Below are 25,509 nucleotides of genomic sequence, written 5' to 3'. Positions count from 1 at the left end.
TTTTAAAGTGATTAAATCTTTGTATTTTACTCCTGTAGCTTTATTGAAGGACACAGGCATTCAAAAATTTCCTTTTCATCTGGAATCTCCTTTATCGTTAAAAAAGGTGTCCAATCTAGTGTTTATATAGAGATATTAAGACAGATAAAATAGTGCATCAAAGGACACCAGACATGTCCACCTGCCCGAGACTTAGTTTGCTTTGAGCCTCACTAAATAAAGACGGACACACTGAGGAAATGAAGGTCATCTCAGAAAGCTGGACCAATGTCCCCCTTTGGCAAGCAGCAGGTTGGCAGGGGAAGGATGGATGATGAGGAGAAAAAGCAGACTGTGTACACCTCACACACACTTGCTCATGCACATCAACAGCTCCATCCTCATGGCGATGCGGGTGTGCCAGCCCAGTGGCAGCAGGCGGATATAACGAGCCACGATAGGTGGACGCAGCAGGTTCTGCACCGTGGAGGAGCGGTCAGAGTTCCCATAGAAAACCTGAGGAGCAGAAAGTAAACGGCATGTAAAGATATACTTCATCTCTTTGTTTGCACATTCTCTCTTCAGGATCATGAATAATCAGTAATCTATTACTTCCTAATATTTAAACTACAATAAACTAAAGCAATACATTTTCCTTCATCTGCATCTCACTGTGTTCTTGCCTCAATTTAAATACTGCAGTATTTATACCAATTGCGGTGGATGATTTTAAACTGAGGTGAATTTAAAAGTAAAACAATAAAACTAAATGTACCTTAAGAAAATTACACCTCAGCATTTTTAAGTCAAGTCAGTCAATTTTATTTATATAGCGCAATTCACAACAGAAGTTATCTCGAGACCTGTATTGTATTTTTATTTTGCTGTATTTTTATAGACTTATTTCATTTCACATACACACTGGAACCATTCAGTATAAACAATATAAACATAATATGATATTTACTTAAAAATAACGGAGGTCCAAGCTGTTCAATATTAAATAAATAAATAAGACATTATGAAACAAGTAATTATATAAATGAATTGCGTAAAATACATAAATGAACCAATAATTAGTTAAATATTTTAAAACATTTTTAGAACTGTATATATATATATTTATGCAGCATGAGTGTTATTTTCTTTCCATAATAACACTAAATATATAAATATATATATTTGTTTGATTTTTTTTAATAACAGATTTTTTAGAAATTTGTCCCATCTCAAAAATCTTAATTCATAATTACTATATTGAACTCTTTGGGACTCTGTAGAAAATATAATTGAAGAGAATTTATACTTTTTGATTTAAAAATAAATAAACGATTGTGTCAATTTAGTGCCAACAGGGAAAATAAAACTGAAGATACAGGGGTTAAGTTTAATGATAATTTATATTGTTCCACAAGAGAGAGATAGGGATAGAGATACAGTAATAAACTATTTATGGGCGATGATTGACTTAAATGCAGTGAATGTAAGTCTACAACAACAATAACTTTTACTAATGCAAAGGTCTGCTGATGTGCAGCAGATGGGGGTTGTGAGTGTTTTGCCTTGTATATCTGTACTATCCGAACATCATAGACTGACCTTGATCCCATTACTCTGTTTCCTCAATAAAACTGCTTGGCAGAATGATCCATCTGCATGTTTATATTTATTCTAGAGTCCCTTGGATGTATTACAGAGAGGAACATGAAGGACAATCACCCTGAACAGGTTCAATGTTAAACTAGTTCAAATCAGAAATGTTCTCCCTGTGTGAGTGGAGCAACTCTGTGCAATGTACAGCACAGTTAGTGAAAAGTTTAGAGTTACAATAAGGTTGCTTCAGGAGATCTTGTAGCAGCATCAGTGAAAGACTTGAAAAAGATGTCACATTGATCACAGAATGATTCAAACTGAATCAGAGGTTATGTCATAACTTTGTACTGGTGTGTGTGTTTACCCTGTTGTTTCCTGTCTGGTCTTTGTAATAGATCCAGTTAAGAGTATCCACAGTACGATACTGGATGCTGTATTTAGTAATCCACTCATCAGCGTCACAGCGGCCCTGGGTGAGGATACCAGACACCACCCCCACCTCCCTCAGATCAATCTGGATCCACTGGTGCTGGTCATTGAACTTGGACAGCCATGCACACCTGACAAAAACCAAACTATGAGTTTTTGTTGTGTTATATCACAGTAAGGGTTTGTGTGAAGTGTGGAGGAGAGGGCAGACTCACCCAAAGCCTTGGTTGTTGAGGCGAGCCTTGTTGGGGATCCAGGAGGAGTACCAGCCGGTGTACTGGTCCTGATTGGAGCAGCTGATCTGGTCTGATGTCACAGATCCAGATTCAAAGCCCAGGGCTTTGTGGTAGGGGCATTCTGTGGAGTTTTACAGATGAAATACAGTTCATGCAAAATCACAGTAATTTACCAGTATCATTTATAGTGATATCACCATTTTCTCTTTAATGGAGAGATATTTTTAGCAGCCTTCCTCTGTGTTTTGATCTAGCTTACAGTAAGAAGGCTTGCGTGATGAGGCGGAAAAACATGATCAGGACATCATCTGATGTGTGCTGCTTTGCCCAGTATCATGCTATTAGGTGAAGGTCGCGCCCTATTTTGGGCTCTCTAATCTGCTCATCACATTCCTGCACAGGTAATGAGATTATCCAACAGCATTTGACGTTCTGGGTCTCTTCTTCATGGTTGTGCATTTCTTGGCCCCAAACTGTCGCCATCTATATCACAGATCCAAGCCCTTTCTACTCAAAGAAAGAATGTGGCTGAGAAATGTCAAGATCATAGCACAGGGTGATTGTGCATCACTGCACAGATGCAGAGACAGAGCCAAGTTTTATCTGAGTGCATGTAAGGACACAGCCAGCTACCATCAGCTGTGTGATCCATCACACCGTCTGGAGCTCTCTGTGTGCCCTAAAAATCCACAGGATACACTGCTGCCTACTATTAATCCGCACGTGTGTGATGTTCTCTACCATGGCATTGCCCTTCACATAATGCAAATCCTTTAAACTGGGAAATGAAGGACATCCAACATCCTTGTGAGTGTGACAAACAGGGAGCACTACAGGTGAGTCCAGGTCAGGTGACAAAGGTGGAGTCTGTGTCCTCACCTGGCATGCAGTTCAGTGGGTGACCCTGAGGCGGAGGCGGCAGCGTGGTCGGCAGGGCAGGTGGGATGGTGGGAGGGGTACGTGTCGGTGGAGCAGCGGATTCACAGTCGCACGTACAGGCTTTGATGCTCCGTGTCCATGTCTCAATGACCTGCTGGTCCTCCTCCTGCAGCTCCTCCACCTGGATACTCTCCTCCTCCTCCTGAAGGACACACAGGGGGAGGTGTTAATCCACACTCAGAGTCAGTTAAAATTACATTTCAAACTTTTTTAGGCCGTTTATTAACGGGCTCTTACCTCCTGTGAGTGCACAGCAACCAGGGCTACACCACATCAATAGAAGCGTGAAATGTAGGAGCAGATGGTGAAATTAACTGCGAGGGATCAAGCCAAACTTTACAGAGGAAGTGGGCTAACTTAACTGAGAAATGAATGCATTAATTGTGTGCAGATGCTTGTGATAAATATCTCTAATTATCCTGCAAGAAGAAAAAGTATCATGTCAAAGAAAAAACAAACTTTTTTGACAATCACAAACAGTGAATTGTTCACTGGCCACTGTCAGCAAGCCTCCTCACCGTAAAACATGATAAATTTCAAATCTAATGGCAACAAAATGTCTGTATGGTACTCATCATGGATAAACCAAGCAGAACAGTGAATATATTCCTGAGGTTTTTAAGACAGTTTTAGTACATTACTATCGCTCATGCAGGTGCACAGTGACTTACCCTGAGATATGAGCAGGAGCAGCAGCACAGCAGCACAACGAGCAGTGACCTCCATCTTCCTCTTCAGCTGTTCTGGAATGCTGTGTGTGTGTGTGTGTGTGTGTGATACCCAATGCTGGTGGATAGGATTACTGTAATCCACTGGCCTGTGATGGCCTTATCTAATACTCTTTATTGGCCCTTAGACACCTCCCGTAGGCTGCTCCATTGTACTACACCTGTGGTGAATGCTGTCACCTCATGAATCAACAATGAGCTTTATTCTTGATGGCAGCAGTGTCTCTCAGGTTTACAATGTCACCACCTGTCAACATCATTACCCATTACTCATGTGTTTGGATACATGGATGCCATGATAGATGTGGTCTGTGCAAACGTTTACCTCTGATTCACAGCATTTAAAGATGTTATTGTTTTAAGACACCATACAGGACAATGCTGACTAAGGCAATGTCTTTTCTTTCTTAAACTAAATGTCTTTCAATTCGGCTATACTGTGTCACCAACAACAGAAAATGGTTCTGGATAATTCATATATTCTGGCAGCCTCAGTGGGGAAAGCACTCATATCTGCATTACTGTGATTGGATGGATTGCTTAGTGAGTGAGTGAGTGAGTGAGTGAGTGAGTGAGTCAGCAAGTCAGAGTTTGAGAGAGAGTCTCATTGTCCAACCTAAGCCCTAACAACTGAACCCTGACAGATTACAACTGACATCACCTGTGTGAGCAGCGTGCTTAAGCCCACAAGGCAAAGGTTTAAAACGCTGTATGAGAAATGAGATATTTGTGGAATCACTTGTTGCCTGGGGAGATTTTTTCTTGTGGCCAGCTAAATCCAAGACTTATACAGGATTTGACCCAACTTAATGGTGGTTACCTCCACTGTGTTGCAGTCAAATCACAAAGAAACATATGTCACAAATAAATATTCTGTGCACACAAGATAATAACTTCAATAAAACATTTAATTGACTGTCCTTCTCTGTGAAAATAGTATACAAAAATATAAATTAAAAACAAACATAATAATTTCACAAAAAAGATGAAGGCATTACAAATGAAAAATTAGGGGATGAATTAACTGTTGGGCCTATAGATGATAGTCTAACTGGCTCTAGTTTTCTATGTTTCAGTTGTTGTGGTAGTTTGATTAAACATTATTTTATCTGGGAATATGTTAATGATTCGACTTTGATCAAGGGCTCCTGTGCAAAACAAAGCCATAACATAATGCAAGACCTGCTTTCGTGGATAGTGAATCTTAATAGCGCAAATACCTTCACAAATTTGCAGGAGTAATACACACTCAACCTGAGAATCAGGTTCAAGGAAAAAAAAGAAGAGATTATAACTTGTGGACTTCAGGAATCCGTAATTTACATTACAGGCTTTATTGCGCCCTTTCTCAACAGAATATTTGCCTACATATTATCATCATTATGCTCATTTGAAACACCAACCCCTGGCTCAACATCTACACTGAAGCTGAACATAGTTATTCCGCCTGTATTTAAACATTCAGCTGGGGCGTTCGATGATGACGTTCGAATGGGCGGAACCAGTGGGTTGTTTAAGGTTTGATTGACGTCTATATCAACCAATCGTATCGGTGATATCGAGTTAAAGCGTCTAAAGGCTGTGACATGTCAGCCAATGAACAAAGTCATGGGCGCCTTGCTGGCCAATCAGAGATTTGATGCCGTTTGGTCCTGTATCAGGGTGGTGGTAGGTGGCTCATTTCTCCGGAGGGGAATGCAGTGTTAATATTCAAGGTAAGTAGTAGTTTTCAGTATGTATTATTTCACCTTTTACACTAAAATATGAATATACGGTTGGTGCTATGTCGTATTTTAAACAGGCTCGGTGATGGCTGAACAGGCTAATGCTAAGCGCTGAATAACGGTGTTAACGATACTTCCGTTATGCTGTGTTGGTAACGATACAAACGAAAAGATAATTTTAGTCATATTTTTTTGGTTAACTGTAGAGAACAGGCTTTTTAATTGGCCATTAAAATTATGTCATTTTTTTCAAGTATACCTGAATTTGAAACATGTACACATGTTTTCGCTGGTCAACTGTCCAGGCTGAATTTGAGCCTGAAGTGAAATGGTGCGCTGTTTATCTTTAACACATGGCAGCAGACAACACATTAATAGCTTAACGTGTTAGCTAACCTATAAACTCAGCTGACAGTTTATAAGGTGCATTTAGTTCAAACTAATGTAGTCTAATGTAAAAGATCACACCTGTATGATAGTTATAACGTTTTAGACTGTTTGAGAAAGGAGGAGAGTCTATGGTTATATTAATGCTGTTTAACTGTAATATGTTGCAAGGACAATTGTTTCTATTATTTTGTCCTCCCTGTTTATATCAGTGAGGGTAGGCTAAATAACACAGATACCTCCGTGTATAGTGCAGTACAGTTCAACAGCACCACAAAGTGTAGCCTTAAAAATGATCATACGGTTGAATCAACGCTAGCCTAAAATATTTTTTATTAAAAAATGTTATAACCTTCATGAAGGGAGGGTATCCTTCTGGACTGCTGTATTGGACTGCATTAGTTTAACTCAGTGTGCATTATATTATTGCACAAAAGATAATCCATTTAGTCATTTCCTGACTTTGACTGACCTGATCAAATTTAATTTGTCTTGCATTTTAGTAATGTCTCCTGCACATCTCACATGTCTTACAGTCATATTTTCCTCAGTTTGTTTTAACTTGTCAGAATCAACTTGGCTCTTCTTGCCTACATCCAGCATCACATAAAAAGTGGTTGGATGTGCTCTTTTGAATGCTTTTTGAATCTTTCTGCAGATGTCTTTAACCACCCACTGCTTCCTCTCATCTCTCATTGTGTTTCACAGTTCCTCTGTGTTTTTTGTTCTCTTTATTTCAGATGCAGTTCATGCTTCTATTCAGTCGACAAGGAAAGCTCAGGCTTCAGAAATGGTACGTGCCTTTGTCTGATAAGGAGAAAAAGAAGATCACCAGAGAGCTGGTGCAGACAGTCCTGGCTCGAAAGCCCAAAATGTGCAGCTTTCTAGAGTGGAGAGACCTCAAGATTGTATATAAGAGGTGGGTAGGATTTTGGACTTGTTTATGAACAAAATGCTCTCTGGTTGAATGCTCACTGAATAGAGTTTTTCACACTTCCCTGGGCAATTCATAGACCTATCATTCATAGAAATGGCTCAGTAGGAGAATCAGGAGTGAGTGTTATCAAAGAGATGAAGACATCATGACTGCACTCAGACTACAACAAAAAAGAGCATTAATTTTGCCTCATTATGTCTTGTTGCCGTGCCAACGGACAGGCAGGCAGACTGTTAGATGGTGAACCCAAGTGACCCAACAGGGACAGACAAACACAGCAGTCGAGGTGCTGACCCGTCAGCGACTTTGCACCATTGCTCAACCTTACAAATGTTTGTTTACCTCAAAAACTTGAAGTCTTTTTTTTTTGCTTGTTGTTGTTGTTGTTGTTCATAATTATTAGTTGTTGTCTTTTATGCATCTGTTATTAAACAAGTGATCCGAGCTGCCGCCTTTTGTTTTAGTTGTACCGCAGTGCTCAGGATACATCTTTATCTTCCATAGAGAGTATACTACGTATTCACATGTCAAAGAATTATTATATCAATGTTTGAGCATTGATATAATAATTCTGTGATCAGTACTTTTGCTGGAGGTGAATAGAAAGAGATCCAAGAGCAGTAATTACTCTGAGAACACGATTCAGTATTGGTTGAGACATTACAATTTTAAGGAGACATGAAGGGCCACAGATATTTTACAGTCCCGTTTCTTTTTTCATGTATTTTTTTTTTACATATTAACTTAGGAAAGTACGGAAGAAATGAAAATAATAAGTTGTCAGGTCAGATTTATGCATACAAGGTTTTCTCCACAACCAAATGAGCCTCAGAGCACTCAGTGGAAATTTGATTTGATACAGCAAAGACAATAACTATTGCTATGACTATACTTACACAGTATGAAATACAAAGTATGAAATGCGATCTGGACAGATGGGATCTGGCAGTTTTATAACAAGGTGTGGCAACTAATGTTTCAACATACAACCTTTCTTCATGTTGAAACAGAGCACACAGCTGTAGGAAGAACTTTTAATAAGGTGCAGCAACTAATGTGTCAACCTACAGCCTTCATGAAAACATACAGCATGTCTCGGGCTGAAACCACCAGTCCAAAATGCAAATCTATTCAGTTTAGTATCAAATATGAATTGAAGACAAGTTGTATGGATTTTGCCCATGTTCAGGGTCTAACTGTGTCACCCAGCTGCCAAATGCAACATACAGTAAAGATGCATATTATTTACATAGAGCTACAGATGTATTTGGTTTAAAAGGTTTGACCCATTAATTTCCTGTTGCCATGCTGGTATGCTGTATGAGTCAGCTACAGTAAAAGTGCTGTTTCACGTCTCTGTGCCAAAGACGACTGAACAGCTGAGCTGAAGTCATTGTTTCCTGAGCTCGGCTGTGCCTTGCATTAACTTGCACAAACAGCTGGCAAGGATGGAGTGAACCATGAAACAATAAAGAATTCAGAAAAGAGCTGTTGATCAGATAACAGGAATAAATAATGCCAACAAGTTCTAGTCCTGTTGAGTTTGAGACTTGCTCCTTTATGCCCTTAAAAACCCACAACTTGGTCCATTGTACCCTCCTGACCTGCTGGTTGTGAGGGATCAACTGACCAGCTCCTTTATTAGCCAATCATCACATGCTTAAAGAGTGCCTTAGGGATTATCAGGGATAAAGAGCCATGGCAGAATGAGGCTTAACTGATGCAGCCTTCTGCATCCGGCTTCTGGTTTTTAAATGAATACCCTATGCACAGTAAACAGCAGTCCTTAATAATAACGGAGAAGTGCTCTCTCAGCACTGTAACAGTGAGCTGGGAGGCAGTATACATCATTTGGAGATCCTGTGTAAGTGATAAAATGCATAAAGTCAGCTCTTCTTGTATTCACTTTGTCAGGCTGACGTAGTGGTTTCCACAATGAAAGATGATTTTTTAAACACTGTTATTTTGCACTTTGATGGTGAACTTGAACTTGGTTGGCTTGTTGCTCTGTTGCAGATACGCCAGCTTGTACTTCTGTTGTGCCATAGAGGACCAGGACAATGAGCTCATCACATTGGAGATCATCCACAGATATGTGGAGCTTCTGGATAAATACTTTGGCAGTGTGCGTTTCTGCTGTTTCCTCACTTCTCCTATATGTTGTGTATTCATACCATGGGTTACCATGTGTTTACCACCTATTGAATTCATACTGAAGTGTTATTTAATTTCTGATCAACAGGTTTGCGAGCTGGACATCATTTTCAACTTTGAGAAGGCCTACTTCATTCTGGATGAATTCTTGTTGGGTGGGGAGGCTCAGGAGACCTCCAAAAAGAATGTATTAAAGGCCATCGAGCAGGCTGACCTGCTGCAGGAGGTAAGGCATCGAATGAAATCAAAATGAAAGTAATAATGATTTCATACTAATGATTTAGTTTCTCTCGCACATTATCAGTAGTGTGCCCTCACCTCTTCATTTCTGAACGTCCAGATCAAAGGTGGAATCAGAGTCTGAATATTTTACACTAATGCAGTATTGCATTAAAGTTATAATTCTTATGATTTCAGTCCTATTTGAAAACAGAAAGGACAGCTAAATACTTGTGCAGTTCACCTGATAAGTCTGTGTACATTGCTCTTATTGCATGTTGTTTTTATCTATACATAAACTTTTCCACTTCAACCAAGTTTGAAACTTTTTTGCTATATTTTACTTTTTTTTAAATTTCCACCTTTTCTGCTCAGCTTTTTTGTGCACAAATAGGAAATGTGAATAAAATAGGTGCATGGGAGTGCGGCTGCTCCTTATTATTCCATTACTTATATAGAAAATAAACATTAAAGGTGCTATATGTAAGTTTTTGCTATCACTTCACAGCCAACGTTAGCCTTAACAGCTGCTTTTGTACCCGTCTAGAATAAACATTGCGTGAACAGCATCAAACGTTATGCCTTTACTCACCAAGAGCTGTCTCCAGTGGTGGAAAACAAAGCCAATGTTATCTCTTGCTTTTCTTCTATTTCTATCCACAAGACAAAACTACTATCAGTAACACTGGATTACATCCTGAATCATTTGTGAATCCCTCTTGCGTGTAAAGGCAATTTAAATCCAGGGTAGGAATGGTGGGCTCCTTCACTAAAAATGAAGCTACTGCTTAGAGAGGTAGTTTCTTAATGCTAATATACTGAGTTGGTAAAGAAATGCAGACCATAAATTGTATAGAAATTGCAATTTTGCTTCATGAAATATTTAAGGTTTATGATTTTCAGTTTTTAGAGTAGGAGTGCTTGTATATTACATAAGTAAAGTAAAAGCAGGGTAGCTAAAGATATTTAAGTCCTTCAAATGGATTTAAATCACTAACCTCTGTGAAATATTAGCTTTAACTACATTACTTTACCCTCTGCTTATAGTCTCGAATGCTGCATTTGTATGTTTTACTTGCTTCATTTCTCTTTTAAGTGGAGGGCTTCACTTGGGACTACTACTGTTTCATGCTGCTCCTTTCATACACATTTTCTCACTCTGGACAGTGTTTCTGATGACCACTCCTATTTATTTCATTTTCTGAGCTGTATGAGTGTGGTACTCAGTTGATTTGTGCACCCTTTTTTGTACAAATGTTTTACATTTTATTTCTTGTGATTTTCATTTCATGGACTTCATTGTGTTATTGTCTTCCATTTAGTTTGCTTAATCTCATTCTTGATTTCAGCTTACAGATTTCTCTTATGATTGTGATTTGCAGAATATAGACTTTCAGATGCGCCTGTTTGCAGGTACAGTTTGTTAAAACCCTAGCTGTAGTGTTAGATCAGTAGCTTTAGATGCACTATAGATTCACCAACACAACGCTAAAACCAGTGGAAACAACGTACCAGCATTATCAATATTTCAAGTGTCAGGAGAACACCATATATATTGAAGTTACTGGTGTGTTTTTCTGCTCTGTAAGGTCTTCATCCTTAATATTTTCGCGCAACTATAATCCTAGGCACTAACCAATTACTCTTCAGCAGTATATCTTCATGAAATTTCGCATAGCATAAGTTTAAAGTTTAAGTTAGCTGTGTCTTATCAGAGAACAGTTATGCTTCATTTTCACCCAAGGAATATTTTATGAGGAGTTTACATTTGTTACACTGGCATAAATGAGTGAAAAGTAGAAAGTAATGCTGTGTTCAGGAGAGAGAGAAAGTAGTAAAAAGCTGGTCAGACTTCAGCCTCTGAATCCCTGAGGACTGAAGAGAATACCACTGAACACACACATATTATATTATACTATATTATATTATATTATATTACATATTATATTACATATTATATGTTATGTTATATTTCACACATTCTTTTCCATCTTGTTTAATGGCAGAAGTGAAAGAAGCTCAGGTTTCAGCCCAGAAACATGCCTGGCCTACATTAGCATTTGATATGGAGGGAGCATAATTACAGCAGTAAAACCACAGTGTCGCTTTCTGCAATTATGATTCTAACCGTCAGCATACACAGCAGTATGCTGACAAACACTGGTCACAACCACGGCTGAGGTTAATATCATATACCAAAACCAGAGGCTTAAACATATCATAATTCAGATATCTTTACCCTGTGGTGATGTTTGTGAATTGATTAGAAATATTGCATAGGTTACAGCAGAGCTATTAAATTGAATTAGTTTTTTGTTTGTTTGTTTTATAGAGAATGTACAAATGTCAAAATACTGTCAAAATTATTCCAGAGGATTATCCAGTGAAGGCAGGTTTTAATGATGTTTTATAATGTTGAATACACAGAAATGCAGACTGTGTATTACACAGTAGAAGAGTATTGATCTAATCAGTGTTAGAAGGCTGATGGGTTCTGCTGGATTTGTTTGCTTAACTTAATTTTGCCAGTTTGTGAGCCAAAAGGCCACTGCTAATGAGTTCTGCAAAGCAAAATCAGGCCACTGCTGACAGCCCGCTAACATCCAGTGGAGGAAAGTGATGTGAACTGTAGATAATGACCTACACTGGATTTCTGGGGAATGATTTTTACATACAGTATCAAACAATTCTGGCAAAGATTCCACATATTTTGCAATGAGTGACAAAAATATGTCTGCAGCAAGATGAAGTTTAAAAATAAGATCATTATCAAGTGTTAAAACTGAATTTAGAATAATAAGGATTGGATATACTGAAACAACACTATATATATATATATATATATATATATATATATATATATATATATATATATATATATATATATATATATAACATGTTGCTCTGTCACTGGTAAATATATCTTCATTATGTGGCTTTAACTTGAGTCATTCATCATATTTGTAATATTTCTACATATAGCAATGAATAAGACTCCATTCAGGCAAAACAGTGATTTTACTCATGTAAACCCAAAGTAATGAAGTGAGCAATAAAGCTGAGAAGCATTAGAAAAGCTGATAGTGGCCCAAAGCCATTAGCTGTGAGGCAGTTGCAGCCCAGCCCAGTCCATACTCCCCAAGGACAAACTGTGAGGCTGTTCATTGATTTACAGTCAGCAGGCCCATCAGGTAGCTGTACTGTAGAGAACAAACTGTCCTGTGATCCTAAAAGGCTTATGGTAAGTTCAAAATGTAGCCTTTTTCCTTTTAAATGTGAGGTGAAAAGGTGAGGAGCTTTTTAAAATCATTTAATTGATATTCTTACTTTGGAGGAAGTTAGTTCAGAAAATTTCCAATCCAGGTTTACACAGAGAGAGAGAGAGAGAGAGAGAGATCTGATTGGCTCAATTCTGTATTCATAGAGCCAGAGTGAAGACTGGGGAAGTTTGCCAAATGAAGAGATCTTGTAATGGGCCTAGAGTCCATCCATGCCTCCATCCAGGCAATTGGTAACTACTAGACTGGTGCAGTCAGTCAGTCAGCATGGGTTTCCAGTTCTGCGTGCCGTGAACTTATATCTGCATGTACTCCTGTCAGTCTGACCGTCTCATAACTGAGTGAAAAACACATGACACAATGAAAGGATCATAACTTACATGAAGTGTAAGTTATGTTTAAGACATGAACTTAAACTTGAATGTTTAGAGCATGTCTGAATACACTGTTTCAGTAACAGGCGGCATAATCCAACACTTGGTGTTACATTTTAAATGTGTAAAATTGTAGCACATAAGGACCTATAAGGTTCCTTTTCATCAGAGATGCAATTTGCATTTTTTTTACAAGTTACTGTAAATTGGTATTTTAACTTGTAACTTGTAATGTGAAAATTGTTTTCTCAGACAAGTGAAAGAGCTATGCTGCCTGTGTGAAGACTAGCCTGTTTTTTTTACTAACAGCATTGAATGAAGTATGATGTTTTGAAATGGTGAAAGAAATTCTGAAGAACACCACTATATTGCGACAGTATTTTACGTTGACTCTCTGTAGGCTTTTGCACATGGTGTCACTTGACCCAAAGTGACCATTTTACACAATGAATCCAAATATATTAGCAGATAATTCTATAATATGTGTTATTGTTTCAGTCTCAATATATGCCATGAAAAGCGTAAAATCAACACTAACAGTCTGTTAACACTGCGAGGGCCTGTCTGTGGTTCTCAGTGCTTCCTACTGAAGATATAAATCTTAAAGATGCTAGTTTCACTTTTTAAAAAAGGATTAGTTCCTAGAACACACTGGCACTGCAATTTTAAACCAGGATTACTGAAACAGAATTAAATTGTGCATTTATTAGGGACTATTTTCAGCTGTGAATTAACATGTTTGATGGGCTAGTAAGTATGGCAATAATGGCAGCTGAACAGCATATGTTCATAATAATGAAGGAACATGTCTCTCAGTGCAACAGAATAGCTCACTGATGTGTTTTTAGACAACACAGACAATACATGTTAATATCTGTTCATTGTTGGTTTTGGTCTTTTTATGGGATTTATTGACAAAAAGAATATCACTAGTCAGAAAACAGTTATTCTTTGTGGACCAAAGAACGGCATTAATGATTAAACTCTTCTTTTCACGGTTATTTTATGATCAGGAGAGCAATCAGATCAAATTCAAAAGGTCCTCTTCTACTTGTTATTCACAAACTTCTTGTCAGTGTAATTTAATAATTAGCTTAATCCAATTCACTTTGAAAACACCAGAGTGCAGTGGTAAAATCCAGAATTTTCCTATGTTTTGTTTACAACAACTGGTTCTATGATAATAAACACACTTAATTCTTTTCCCTGAGTTGTATGAGGGAGGACAAAAAATATTATCATCCAACAGAAAATCTAAACACGCTGTACATAATATAAGTGAATATAAAAACTGCTTGGTTAAGATAAAGCAGGGGTTGAATTGGGGCACATTTGGAATCGGGGCCTTGTGCTTTAAGGCATTAGTAAGAGCATAGTGCAGTAATTACATGGAAAACATACCACAGGGGATTTGGTCGAAGCTATTTTAATAAGCCTTTAATGAAACATTTCTCAGGAGCTGGCCATTATTGTGGTGCCAGTGTGCACATCTTCTTTTGGAATAATGATGCCTCTGAAGATTTCCAGCTCAGCTCAAACTCAGCATGTAAGATATCAGATAAAAACTGAGCAGAGACCCTCCCCACAAAGAGAGCACTGTTATTGTGGTGGTGCGTGATTAATCTCCCGGTCCCCAAACACACACAGTGTAGTCGCTGTAGGTTCCTGCGAGATTTAGACTTTACCTGTGTTGATCAGTGGTGCATCTTTCTGTTTATTTTTGTCCTTATAAAAAATGTTTGCCTCACAGGTGTGATGGTCCCAAATATGGCCTCTGAGTCCTCTGGTCTTTTCCAGAATTAGGCCTGCTGAGGTGAATACTCTGTGTCTGTGGATTTAGGCCGTCTGTACCATTAGCGCCCTATAGTCAGAACTAGTCTCAGTCTTCTCATTGTGTATATCAGTCTGTTTGTAGCTCAGCTCCTGCTGGTTAAGACAGTGTTCCTGGTCTCTTGTCAGTAGTGACAGTCTCTCCACAGCAATACATGTACAGTACATGTTTGTATTGAAAACAAAGTCTGTCTCAGTCTGTTTGTGTTTGTCCTTCATTTATATGTAACATTTCATTGATACTGTCCACATTACTGATGTTTTATATAACTACATGTATGCAGTATGAATATGCGACACTTTGACTGTGTGGTCACAGTTATATCATTTTATAAAGCTAAACTATAAATAGTCCATTGCTCAAAATGAAGTGAATGTTTCACTAATGGGGGAATTGTACTATTTTTGCTCCTTACTCAGGATCAGACAGATTTTTCCTATAGAAATCCAGAGTATGAGTTAAATTAAGCCAGCTAAACTCACTGTTACTATAAAGCTTAACAAAGAAAAAAAACACTAATATCCAAAGCCAGCAGTGTGAGTTTGTTGGCTTTGGGTAACAAAGAAAAATAAAATGTCCCAACAACTATCCCTTTTAAAGGAACCAGCTTTTTGAGAAATTTGCTTATTTGCTGTCTTGTGAAGAGTTATATGAGAAAAGCAATACCACTCTTATGTCTGTATGGTAAATATGAAGCCAGAGCCAGGAGACCGTTGGCAAAGCTAAGCAGAAATAACTAGCATGGCTTTGTCCAAAGGTAAAAAAGCTCACCAGTGAACAGTTTGTATGGTATTTGTCTGATTCACACAAGAACTGGAAAAAGTGTAGGAACTGAACTTTTTGCCTTTTTACCTGAGTCCTTATGCTGGGCTAAGCTAACTGCTTCCTGGCTCTCTCTTCAAATTTAATGTACAGACACCAGAGTGGGATCTCTTTTCTGATTTAATTCTTGGCAAGAAAGTGCATGGATGTATTTCCCAAAAAGTCAAACTATCTATTTGATAGTAAAAGGGGACACAGTGATGAGAGTAGTTTGGTTTTTATCACTATGTGATCCCTCCTGCCTGCTGCTCTGTCTCCTGCATGTCCTGTGAATGAAGTGTCTGAATGAGGTGGCTGTTAGGGCTCAGTGTTCTTGTGTTCTCTAAGCTGTATGCATTTCTCTCCCCCAGCCCCGTCATGAGTACTTTAATGTGCCTGTGTACTGATTGGCTGCCATCGCTGCTGCCGCTGCTGCTGCTGCTGCTGCCGCTGCTGCTGCTGCTGCTAAAATCCACCCTGCATGCTGAGCTCCTCAGTGCCTGGCACCTTTCTTTCTGCCCTCTGAACACCTGTCATTGTCATTGGTTTGGTTGGGGGTGTCACAATATTCTCAGTTCACTGTTCAATTCAATACATGACAGTTATGATACAAAATTGTCACAATATCAAAAGTAAATTGAAAACCACAGTAAATGATGAACACATTTAGGCTGGATTGGTAGGATGGACAAAGAGGGCAATTTCTTGTTACTGAGGCCTGAAAATGTAACAATTTAATAACAACCACTTAAACTGAAGTTAGTCTTCGATATTGAACATGAAACATATTTTTGTGGCGATATATTGTTTCATGCTGTCATTGTTCCACTTACTGTTTGTTTCATTGCACCAGCAGTACAGCATGTTTGCACCATGTGCCATCACAACCCAATTGTATGCTGTTTGACAAATAACTTTAAGTTAAGGTCCACTTACTAGACTTCTTCCAAAGCTTAGAGTTGCATCTTTTGTCCTGCATTGGCTTTATTTTTAAGTTTTAGGAAATATTTAAAATCTTTCCAAAGACAAGAACAAAGTGTCAAGGTCAACAAAACAACACACAAAAAGCCCTTTCAGCAGCTAATTTACTTATGACTTGGTTTACAGAAAATCTGTACACTATTGGATTGGGATGACATGTGATTGAAAACCACTGGTTTTAAGCTCAGACCAAGATCATATCCAGTTTTTTGTTAAGATGGATGTTCTTTACATAATCCCTATTTTTTCTCTGTCCATCTGTGCTATTGCCACTCAGAATATTTAGGGAGAGTCTGCCCCCTGTTGCACAGGTTGTAGTACAGGTGCACAACTGTGTCTGACTGTGTTTAAGTATACACTATAGCGTCAAAGTACTTAAATGTAAACACACACTTTCAAAAGAAATTTGTGAAGGCCAGATCACAAATCATGAGCATTTGAATTGTGATGTTACTTAAACACAGATTCAACATGTATGTCATTATTATCCCATCAGTTTTATATGTGATATTTTTACTGGTTTCCTCATTGGTCTTGTTTTTACATTTGAATTTGCACGACATCAGCCATTGGTAGGAAGTGAATGCAAGAGAGGTCATGCGTTACCTGTTCCTTTATCGTGTCTTTTTGTTCATATATTCTCTCTTCAGATCATACATGTTTGAACCTTAGGTTTTGTCCTTGCTGTGATTTGTGTGAAACTAACCTTGCTCAGACCACAGGACACACTACAAGACGTAGCTTTTCAGTATCTGTCCAGTAACTAGCTGAGTTGTTATTCTTTATATTTTTCTCTATATATTTTAAATTATTGATAGACTCTGATTTATTTCCCACTTAAATAAATAAATAATAAAAGCCACTCTCAAGGTAAGTAATATTAATGGGATTAATAGTAAAGAAATATTTGCACTTTGCACTGATTAACCAAGGGCTTTCTACATCAAAAGGATAACATACATTGAAACATGACTGAAATAATTAGCCTTACACTTAGATTTATCTATAATAATTGCACAGTGACTAAGCACTTCAAATGTTTTATATGATCTGTCATTGTTCATTTGTGTCCTACTAATAAAGACAGATTATATTAATAGACTATGACAATTAACTGAGGGTATTCTATCAATGTATATGATAGATAATGAATAAATTGTTAATGATTCCTTGTCTTTAAGCACACTGGTGTCTTTCTTTGATATAACTGCTTCCCTGTGTTCATAGTGTTCTTTTCCCTCATGACACCTTTTGAAGTTTGAGCTGACATTTAGTAATTTAGTTTTCTGTTCAACTGTTTTCCTCTGTGTTGGAAACAAACTCAGTAACCTCATAACTGAATGGTGCTAAGCTCTATTTGCTTTGCAGATGAATATATTTAGCCTAGATAACAGGTGACAAGGGATACATTGTTACAGCAATATCTACCCCTAGAGTGAAAAAGTCTATAACTGGTTACAAATGCATAGTTTATGTTTCAAGATTGGGGTTGAATATTTTGCACTGAAAACAAAATGACACTTTGACTGTGTCAGTCACTGTGTAGAAGTGTGTTGTTTTTCTCCTTTTATCATAAAGCGAGATTTCTGTGTCACTGCTCTGATGCAAGTCCTCTCTTTACTTTGTGCTGAACCTTGTTTTAGGATGCCAAAGTAAGTGCTTCTCTTTCTTTCTGCCAAAAGCCACCAGCTCTGATATTCTGCTGTATAACTATGTATATACATTAGCATAGGTGCAACATGGATGAAAAAGAATTTTAGTCAAAATGTGTTTTGATGAGAAACTGAATGTAAACAAACTTCTTGCTTACAAGAAAACGCCACAGGGAAACTTGAAGTTTAACAACTAATTGTGCTATCAAATTCCTAAATATTTTTGCAGAAATTGGAGGCTGAAATGAACTTAAGGGTTGTTGGCTCTTTCTTCTATGAGCCACTTCTTTTATTTGTATTTGATTTGTTGTTAATATGAAAACTGTTCACAGTGCAGCTTTAACTTTATCAACCAATTGTTGTATCACACCAGAAGAATTCGTAGTGTGAACTGACCTACAGAGTTATGGGTTCCTCACTACAATGCAACCCTTAATTTGAATAAAGCAGTTTTAACTATTTTAACTATTTGCACAAAGTCAACAGCTGCCATGTGAAATACCCCACTACTGCTGTTGAGAAAGAAATGTTGTTATACCAAATAAAACGTGGCTTCACAGCGTGCATGTGTGTGCACAGTTCAGTAATGGTGTTCTTGTTGAAATCTGTAATCAGTTTGTGGTGTGTAGCTCACTGAGCATTTCACTGGAGCTCTGGTTCCTCTCTCCCTCCGCAGGAAGCAGAGACCCCACGCAGCGTGCTGGAGGAAATTGGGCTGACATAAACATGGTCATCATCATTATCATCATCATCATCATCCTCATCCTCCACTTGCCACACACATCCATCTGCCAGCTACTCTGCTGTATGTAGCCAGTACCAACTTCAGTTCACCTCTCAGCACACACAACCTCACAGTCACATGCGCACACACACACACACACACACACACACACACACACACACACACACACACACACACACACTGTGGACATGGATTTCCGGTGCATCTGTGTTCCACAACTCTGCCTCTGTTTTCTTTTTTTCCAGAGACAAACAATGCCTGTGTATCTTCTACTGAGTTATTTATTTGTTGAGTGTGATGACGTTTACTGTTACCATGGAAAAATACAGCATGTTAAGCTTTTTGCTGCTTTCCAGTCCACACCAAGATACTGCACTGAGGGAACTGCTTGATTTAAATTTGACCAAAGCTGATGGGATCACTTCACTCTCTGAAGTAGCTTTAGTTTTGAATTTCAAATGTTTAAGTGAGACTTATAGAATAGTATATATTGTAAAGGGAAGTCAAAAGTATTACATTAAAAAAACCAAAGAGTTATGTTTCATCTCATCCAACAATGCATTGTGATTAACATGAACTTGACAGTAGTTTTGAGCACAACATCTTTGGCATTTGTAGTTTACCCACTGTAGTTACACTGTTATGCACCATTGCAGTCTTAACTGAAATGACTGTGGATGAACTGGCTTAAAACACAATGCTGTATGTGTCATATTATGAGTATTCTCAGTTTACAGACCATTATCACTTGTACAGTCTGACTGTTTGGTGTGTTGGTTTCTAATGGCAGAATTCCACTTAATATTGAATGCCTTAATCCAATGGATGTTCATCCATTTCAATTAAAAGAATATATTACTGTCCCATTTGCATGCCACTGCAATGTAGCAGGTAAATACACTGAGTTTATTTTATTAATGTACAATGTGAAAGAACTAAGCCGACTGTTCTTTTTCTTCATGTTTACTACTGTGCTTCTCTTTTTCTGTAAAGGAAAAACATGCATTACAGTAACGTAAAATATCTAATCAGTATTCTACATGCTCATGTTAAGGCACCAGATTCTTTGACTTAAAGCTGAATTGGTCAATTTGTGGCCACTAGGTGGCAGAACTCCAATGCAAGATGACTGTGACATATCACTGAAATATTATGGCCTTTTTAATGTTATCCAACAGACATGGAGCAACATGACCGTCCCATTAGAGCTGGTTTTCTAGTCATCTGCTGAACACCAGTATCCCTGTAGCTCTTTTTACGTTACCACCAACTCCTGAGGGGAATATCTGAATATTTAGCAGCTAGATATTTGACATCATTTCAACACAGAGGCTGTAGAGTTAGCAGCACATCAACAGAGCAGCTGCAGCAGCTCCCGTGCTCCATCTGTGTCTACACAGGGTGCATTCAGGGTACAGTATTATAGCTACTGGTCAACCACATTTCTGCAGGGCTCAGATTCCAATACACAATCATTGTAGTGTACTGTGTGTAAAATGTGGGAAAATATACATAAAACATACAAATGAAAATAAACTTTGGATTTATGAATAGCTAAAATGTGATCTGCTTGGAAACCTGATTAGAGAGCTGGATTAGTTAAAATAGAGGCAGGTGACTGAAAAATATGGCTGAAACATTTTCTGTGTTGACAGATGTGCTGTAGCTTTCTTCATTGGTTAGTTGATTAGCTAGCTATCTTTTCTGTTTCATCCTGTGCTGGTATAGTGCAGCAGGTAAGCAGACTTTGTCACCTATAGTGTAAACAGCAGCCTGATGCTGCTAGAAGTGAGGTGGATGAGAATGATGAGACTTAAGCATTCAACAACTGTGTGGTTGTTAAACCAAAACAGTGAGCTAAATGAGGCTAAAAAGCTCCTCACAGTTAGTTGTAGGATCCCTGTGGGTTTGTCAGTCCCCCCTTCCCAGAGTCCAGTTTAAAATGCGGGCATACACTGTAAATCACTGTTCTCCCTCTTTCATATGTACTTTCATACAGACCACTGACCAGCATGACAGTTTAAAGCTCCCACATCCTCTCAGGTGTTTTCACGTTTTAGAGCTCTTCCCAGGGTTATTTAGGCCTATACAGACTGTCAGTTGACAACTCCCTTACTCCCCTGTTTGCTTTGTTTCACCTGTTAATGTGCAACCAGTTCATACCATTTGATTGGTCTGCATGGCTCCAGAAAACTCCAACCTGAGCAGAGGTCTAATCAGGAAGAATAACTGGAAACACCTATAAGAGTGCACAAGGCCTTCAAAAAATATTTTTAAAGCCGTTTCACTGTCTACTCAATATTGGAAATGATTTAACATAAAAACAAAGGAACTTGATGCTGATAGTCATGTGTCATACCATACAGCATGTAAATCTATTTACTACTGTGACCCAGAGAAAAGAGTGATCATGCATAAAATAGCAATAGTCTCATAAACTGTAGCAGATTATTACGATTTTTTTATGTACACAGCAGTTTTCAGCCACTTGGATGAGTACTCATACTCATACACAGACATATATTAGATGCCTTGGACACAGGACTGTGCAAACATCATAAACTGGCATTCTGTCTGTACATTTTATGTTTATCTTGCATTGTATGTACATCTTTAAGAAACTGGTATTGTTTCAAACCAAAAATGTGTTTAAATGTTTTTTTTTTTCTGAAGTGCTCACTTTTATCTTTTCCATTTTGCAACTTCCTATAGATATCATGTTGAAATACTGAAATCTCTTCCTATTATCACTTTTATATAACTTCAAATAAGCATTTTCATGTAAAATTGATTGTGTGTGTTGTTCTGTATCTCAGATGTGTGACCGATTCTGTGCTGTGTATAAAGTGAAATATACAGTAGCTACAGCATGAGTGCAGTGCAACCTGTGTATTACATTACTGGACTTGTGTTTACTTGCAGAGGACAAATTGTGTAGTTTACTATTACAGTGTCTGACATGGATAAAGGAGGAAGGTTATGTTTTCTTGTCAAGTTCAGCAATAAAGAGTACTCGGGGGGCAGAGGGACTGTATTGTCACATTTGCCACATATTGCCTTTAATTCTTCACAGGTCATTCACAGCACATTAGAAAAAAAATGCATATGATAAAACATTGTATCCAAAAACAAATTACAAATGTAAACTCAAGAGAACAACATGTATTAACTTCAGAAAAAAAGACAATGAACTGAAGCTAATGGTTAATAGAAATGTAACAATACACGACAGTTTGCATAGGTAACAACATAAAAACAAAGGATTTTGGTCTGTGCCTGAATAAATTTTGATGTAGAACACAACATTTGTTTGGACTTGCAAGTTTACAGAGTACATTGTATCAGCATCTACAGTATACAGTATGTGTGCCCAAATATTTACCGCATGTTCAGTAATCCATTATATCATTTTGATAGAATACACATTACCCACGGTCCTTAACAAGTATGACATACACTGTGTATTACATTCTATACATTAACATACTGTCAGCAAATATGATCGTAAAATACGCTGTCATGTGTTATTAGAGACCAACACAAGACAAAAAAAGAGTTGGCTCTGTCATAGGATAAACTTCATTCTAAAATATTCCACGCTTGTTATATAGCTCACATTTAAATCATCTAAAAGTGAAAGAAATTTGAGATGCAGGACAATATCTTCTCCTCTCAACTATAAGAGACAGTACTAAATATTTACTCATAAAGTTTAGAACTATTATGGCCACAGAAATAGCATGCTGAAATGTTAACAATATTCAGTATTCTCCATCTCTTAGAGGACCAATATTGAAATTAATCATTCCACTAGGAGCATAAAATATGCTGTCAGTTGCTGTTTCCTGACCTTAAAGGTGTCCTTCAAACAGTTAAGGCTAGGGTGCCCTAACTGTCCTCCTTTAGCATGTCTTCAATCTCTCTGTCCCACTTTTCATCATGGTTCTCATTATCAGCCAACACGTCGTATTCTGCAAGTTCCTCCTGCAACTCTCTCTCCCAGTCCGCAGTCTCCTCTGAAAAAAACACATTGAGTCACTCATTGAACTCTGACAAACAGCTCTACCAGTTACATGATAACCCAGTTTGACATGAAGACTTACCCTCTTGTGAGTTTGGATGTTCTCGCTTGTCCAGAACAAACTGCTCCATTTCTTTGCGTAAGTCGTCCTCATTTATCTTGCATGAGTCAAAAGCATCACTCACAAATTCAGACACAGGTGGGCTGGTGGAGATGTCCTCTTCATCCTTTCATCACAGAAACAGGAGAAGGTCTGAATACACACTACTATACTAATTTTAGTCCAATTACTGCTTAAAACAAATATTCTTATCAGGTATTTTATTCTCTGAAAACAGTTAGCTTACCTCATTTGACTTTGGTTTGGTACTGCAGGTGGCACGGGGAGTTTTCCCTTTAACTCCATCTGCAAAAATAATTTGGCATTATCTCTTAAGAAGGTGATATCTATCCATCCATCCATCCATCCATCCATCCACTATCAATACTGCTTATCTGTTAAGGATGAGAGAGACCCCACATATTCACAGGGAGAACATGCAAAGCTCCGGGCAAACCAGGAACCTTCTTGCTGTGAGGCAGCAGTGCTAACCACTGCACCACTGTGCTGCCCCCAAAGGTGAAATTCATGTTCCAAATAACATTAACAGTGCAGACTAATGCATATAAATTATTCCCTAGTACTGCTTTTAAATTGCTATGAAGAAGACTGTGACACAAAATCAAAGATAAAATACAACATTCAGTAAGTTTCAAGAACGAAAAGTACCTAAGGTTAGCTCATTTTTAGGTTTACCATTTAATGATTGATTATACCTCACCACTCATTTTGTTTTGATTGATTTTTTTGTGTGTGACAAGCTATTGTTTAAAATTCACTATCTTTATTATTCTCACTGACAAGAGCATTAGGATTAAAGACATAGTTTTACACTACACAGTAGATACCCTTTCGATGAGGATCATCAGGACTGCAGCCAGTTTTCTCCACATCCCTCCGCTCGGCAGCCTGTTGTGCTGCTAGAGCTGTGAGCTGAGCCGACTGTTTAATCAAGGACACACGGTAGAAGTAATTCTTCCAGAAGACCTCCTCTTTCACCCTAAAAAATTACATAGAGAAAGAGACAGTCATCTATGCAGTGGAATAAAATAATTTTGTTTTTAATAAACCCAGTCTTATGCAGGGGATGCACATGATGAAAACACAAGACAAAGTTAATAAGTACAGTAAATGAAACATTCTCACTGTTTGGGGACCAGATGGAAGCGCATCTTTCTGAGGAGCTCATCTTCCTCCAGCATCACCATGGCGACTGGATACATTTGCTCAAAGTCAAAGTGAAAATGCACCCCAGCAGGAGGGTCCCGCAAAAAATTTCTTTTGTCCTGTCAAATCAAGCAATAAACTGAAATTACATTTTTTTTGATAATATATGGATACACAATTTAATTATTTGTCTGTATCAAAAGCAATGTGTTCTAAGGATTAATACTAACGGCTGAAAGAGCTAAAATCTGTTGCTGTATGGTCTCCTCTTCATTATAACCAACCCATGGTGGCACAGCAGCACCTAGGAGCAATGAAAATCATCCTGTTGTGATATTAATGTTTTTACATGTTTTGTAGTTTTGTCCAGCAAACAATCAAGTAACTGTTATAATTACAGTTAAATGACCACTTGAAGTCTAGACATTAATGAATGACTGAATACAGAAATAAACACCATTCAAACTTACCAAACTTTTTTGCTTTATTCTCCTGAACAAACTTTTCTTGTTCTTTCTGGAAATCACCCAAAATGGTCTGAGGAAAGAAGATATTTCTTCAGATAGGCCAAACTTCTTTAGTACAAAGAAGGATGTGAAATCATTTAAATTACGAGAAGCACCAAGGGATATTTACCTTATCAATAATTCCATTTATTTTCCCCTCCTCTACACTTTTCTTAAATGTTTGAGCTGTTTCAACCACAGACTCGGACAGTTTCTTTGAGGCACTGCTGGCGAAATTATAGATGTAACCTGCAAAGAAGCAAGTAGCACTACTGAGGATACACGTATGCTACAGCAAAACAACTTAACACATTCAGCACATTCAGACACAACTCTCAGTGTACTCTACTTTGTCAAACTCACCACTGAAACCCTTAGCTTTTTGGAGAAGTTGAGGGGGATCAGCGTCTTTCTCGGCAGCAGCCGTTGGTTTGTTTATTTCATGTCTCTTGTCTTCGCTGACATCAACAATAGACTCGTCTTCTTTCTCAACTTGGCCATTTTCGCTTTCTATCCCAAACCAGGTTCCCAAGTTTTTGAACATACTTTAAATATTTTGTCGATAAAGTTAAAGAAGTTCTTAAACGTGCTCTAATGACTAATGACTTCGTTTATATGTCAATTTTCGGATAGTTTGAAACTAACTACACTGCTGGTGACGTTTCAACACTCACCCATTTCCGCGGATATATGAAGTTTGGCCTTAGTGTCTACCCTTAAGTTAGCAG

The 25,509-nt window shown here is 38.0% G+C and overlaps 3 protein-coding genes across 6 annotated transcripts; 1 reads left to right on the top strand and 2 right to left on the bottom strand.

The window, feature by feature from the left end:
* Positions 1-87: 87 nt before the first annotated feature.
* Positions 88-3,948, bottom strand: LOC108878834 (retinoschisin). The gene is made up of 6 exons (XM_018669815.2): positions 3,848-3,948; positions 3,414-3,439; positions 3,117-3,318; positions 2,217-2,358; positions 1,937-2,132; positions 88-495 (listed from the first exon to the last, which is right to left on the bottom strand). Exons 1-6 carry the CDS (start codon positions 3,900-3,902, stop codon positions 343-345), a joined length of 774 nt encoding a protein of 257 aa, XP_018525331.1. The 5' UTR covers positions 3,903-3,948; the 3' UTR covers positions 88-342.
* Positions 3,949-5,544: 1,596 nt separating this feature from the next.
* On the top strand, positions 5,545-22,027 carry LOC108878895 (AP-1 complex subunit sigma-2). Of its 4 annotated transcripts, XM_051077505.1 has the most exons (6): positions 5,545-5,619; positions 6,756-6,934; positions 8,969-9,077; positions 9,195-9,332; positions 12,750-12,836; positions 18,919-22,027. In XM_051077505.1, the coding sequence occupies exons 2-5, from the start codon at positions 6,756-6,758 to the stop codon at positions 12,795-12,797; spliced, it is 474 nt and encodes a 157-aa protein (XP_050933462.1). In that variant the 5' UTR covers positions 5,545-5,619; the 3' UTR covers positions 12,798-12,836; positions 18,919-22,027. The 4 variants fall into 4 exon arrangements, with proteins under 4 accessions (XP_050933462.1, XP_018525424.1, XP_018525427.1 ...); XM_018669908.2 differs by lacking the exon at positions 12,750-12,836; XM_018669911.2 differs by lacking the exons at positions 12,750-12,836; positions 18,919-22,027 and adding an exon at positions 15,981-17,758.
* LOC108878894 (synapse-associated protein 1) lies at positions 22,015-25,485 on the bottom strand. Its single transcript, XM_018669905.2, has 9 exons — positions 25,145-25,485; positions 24,912-25,030; positions 24,746-24,812; positions 24,506-24,579; positions 24,255-24,394; positions 23,957-24,108; positions 23,356-23,414; positions 23,091-23,235; positions 22,015-23,003 (listed from the first exon to the last, which is right to left on the bottom strand). The coding sequence occupies exons 1-9, from the start codon at positions 25,323-25,325 to the stop codon at positions 22,876-22,878; spliced, it is 1,065 nt and encodes a 354-aa protein (XP_018525421.1). The 5' UTR covers positions 25,326-25,485; the 3' UTR covers positions 22,015-22,875.
* Positions 25,486-25,509: the final 24 nt, after the last annotated feature.

The sequence above is a fragment of the Lates calcarifer genome, linkage group LG17 (assembly GCF_001640805.2).
Source record: "Lates calcarifer isolate ASB-BC8 linkage group LG17, TLL_Latcal_v3, whole genome shotgun sequence".
NCBI lineage: Eukaryota > Metazoa > Chordata > Actinopteri > Centropomidae > Lates > Lates calcarifer.
Note: the sequence above shows the minus strand (reverse complement) of the source record. Positions and strands in the feature narration are given on the sequence as shown.

Coding starts and splice junctions, on each gene's coding strand:
- LOC108878894 (XM_018669905.2), bottom strand. CDS start 25,325: ATGTTCAAAAACTTGGGAACCTGGTTTGGGATAGAAAGCGAAAATGGC. Junction 24,580..24,745: donor GAATAAAGCAAAAAAGTTTG/GTAAGTTTGAAT, acceptor CATTGCTCCTAG/GTGCTGCTGTGCCACCATGG. Junction 24,109..24,254: donor TTCCATCTGGTCCCCAAACA/GTGAGAATGTTT, acceptor GTAATTTTTTAG/GGTGAAAGAGGAGGTCTTCT.
- LOC108878895 (XM_018669908.2), top strand. CDS start 6,756: ATGCAGTTCATGCTTCTATTCAGTCGACAAGGAAAGCTCAGGCTTCAG. Junction 6,935..8,968: donor CTCAAGATTGTATATAAGAG/GTGGGTAGGATT, acceptor GCTCTGTTGCAG/ATACGCCAGCTTGTACTTCT. Junction 9,333..18,918: donor AGGCTGACCTGCTGCAGGAG/GTAAGGCATCGA, acceptor CTCCCTCCGCAG/GAAGCAGAGACCCCACGCAG.
- LOC108878834 (XM_018669815.2), bottom strand. CDS start 3,902: ATGGAGGTCACTGCTCGTTGTGCTGCTGTGCTGCTGCTCCTGCTCATA. Junction 3,440..3,847: donor GCTCCTGCTCATATCTCAGG/GTAAGTCACTGT, acceptor GATGTGGTGTAG/CCCTGGTTGCTGTGCACTCA. Junction 2,359..3,116: donor CCCACTGAACTGCATGCCAG/GTGAGGACACAG, acceptor AAAACTCCACAG/AATGCCCCTACCACAAAGCC.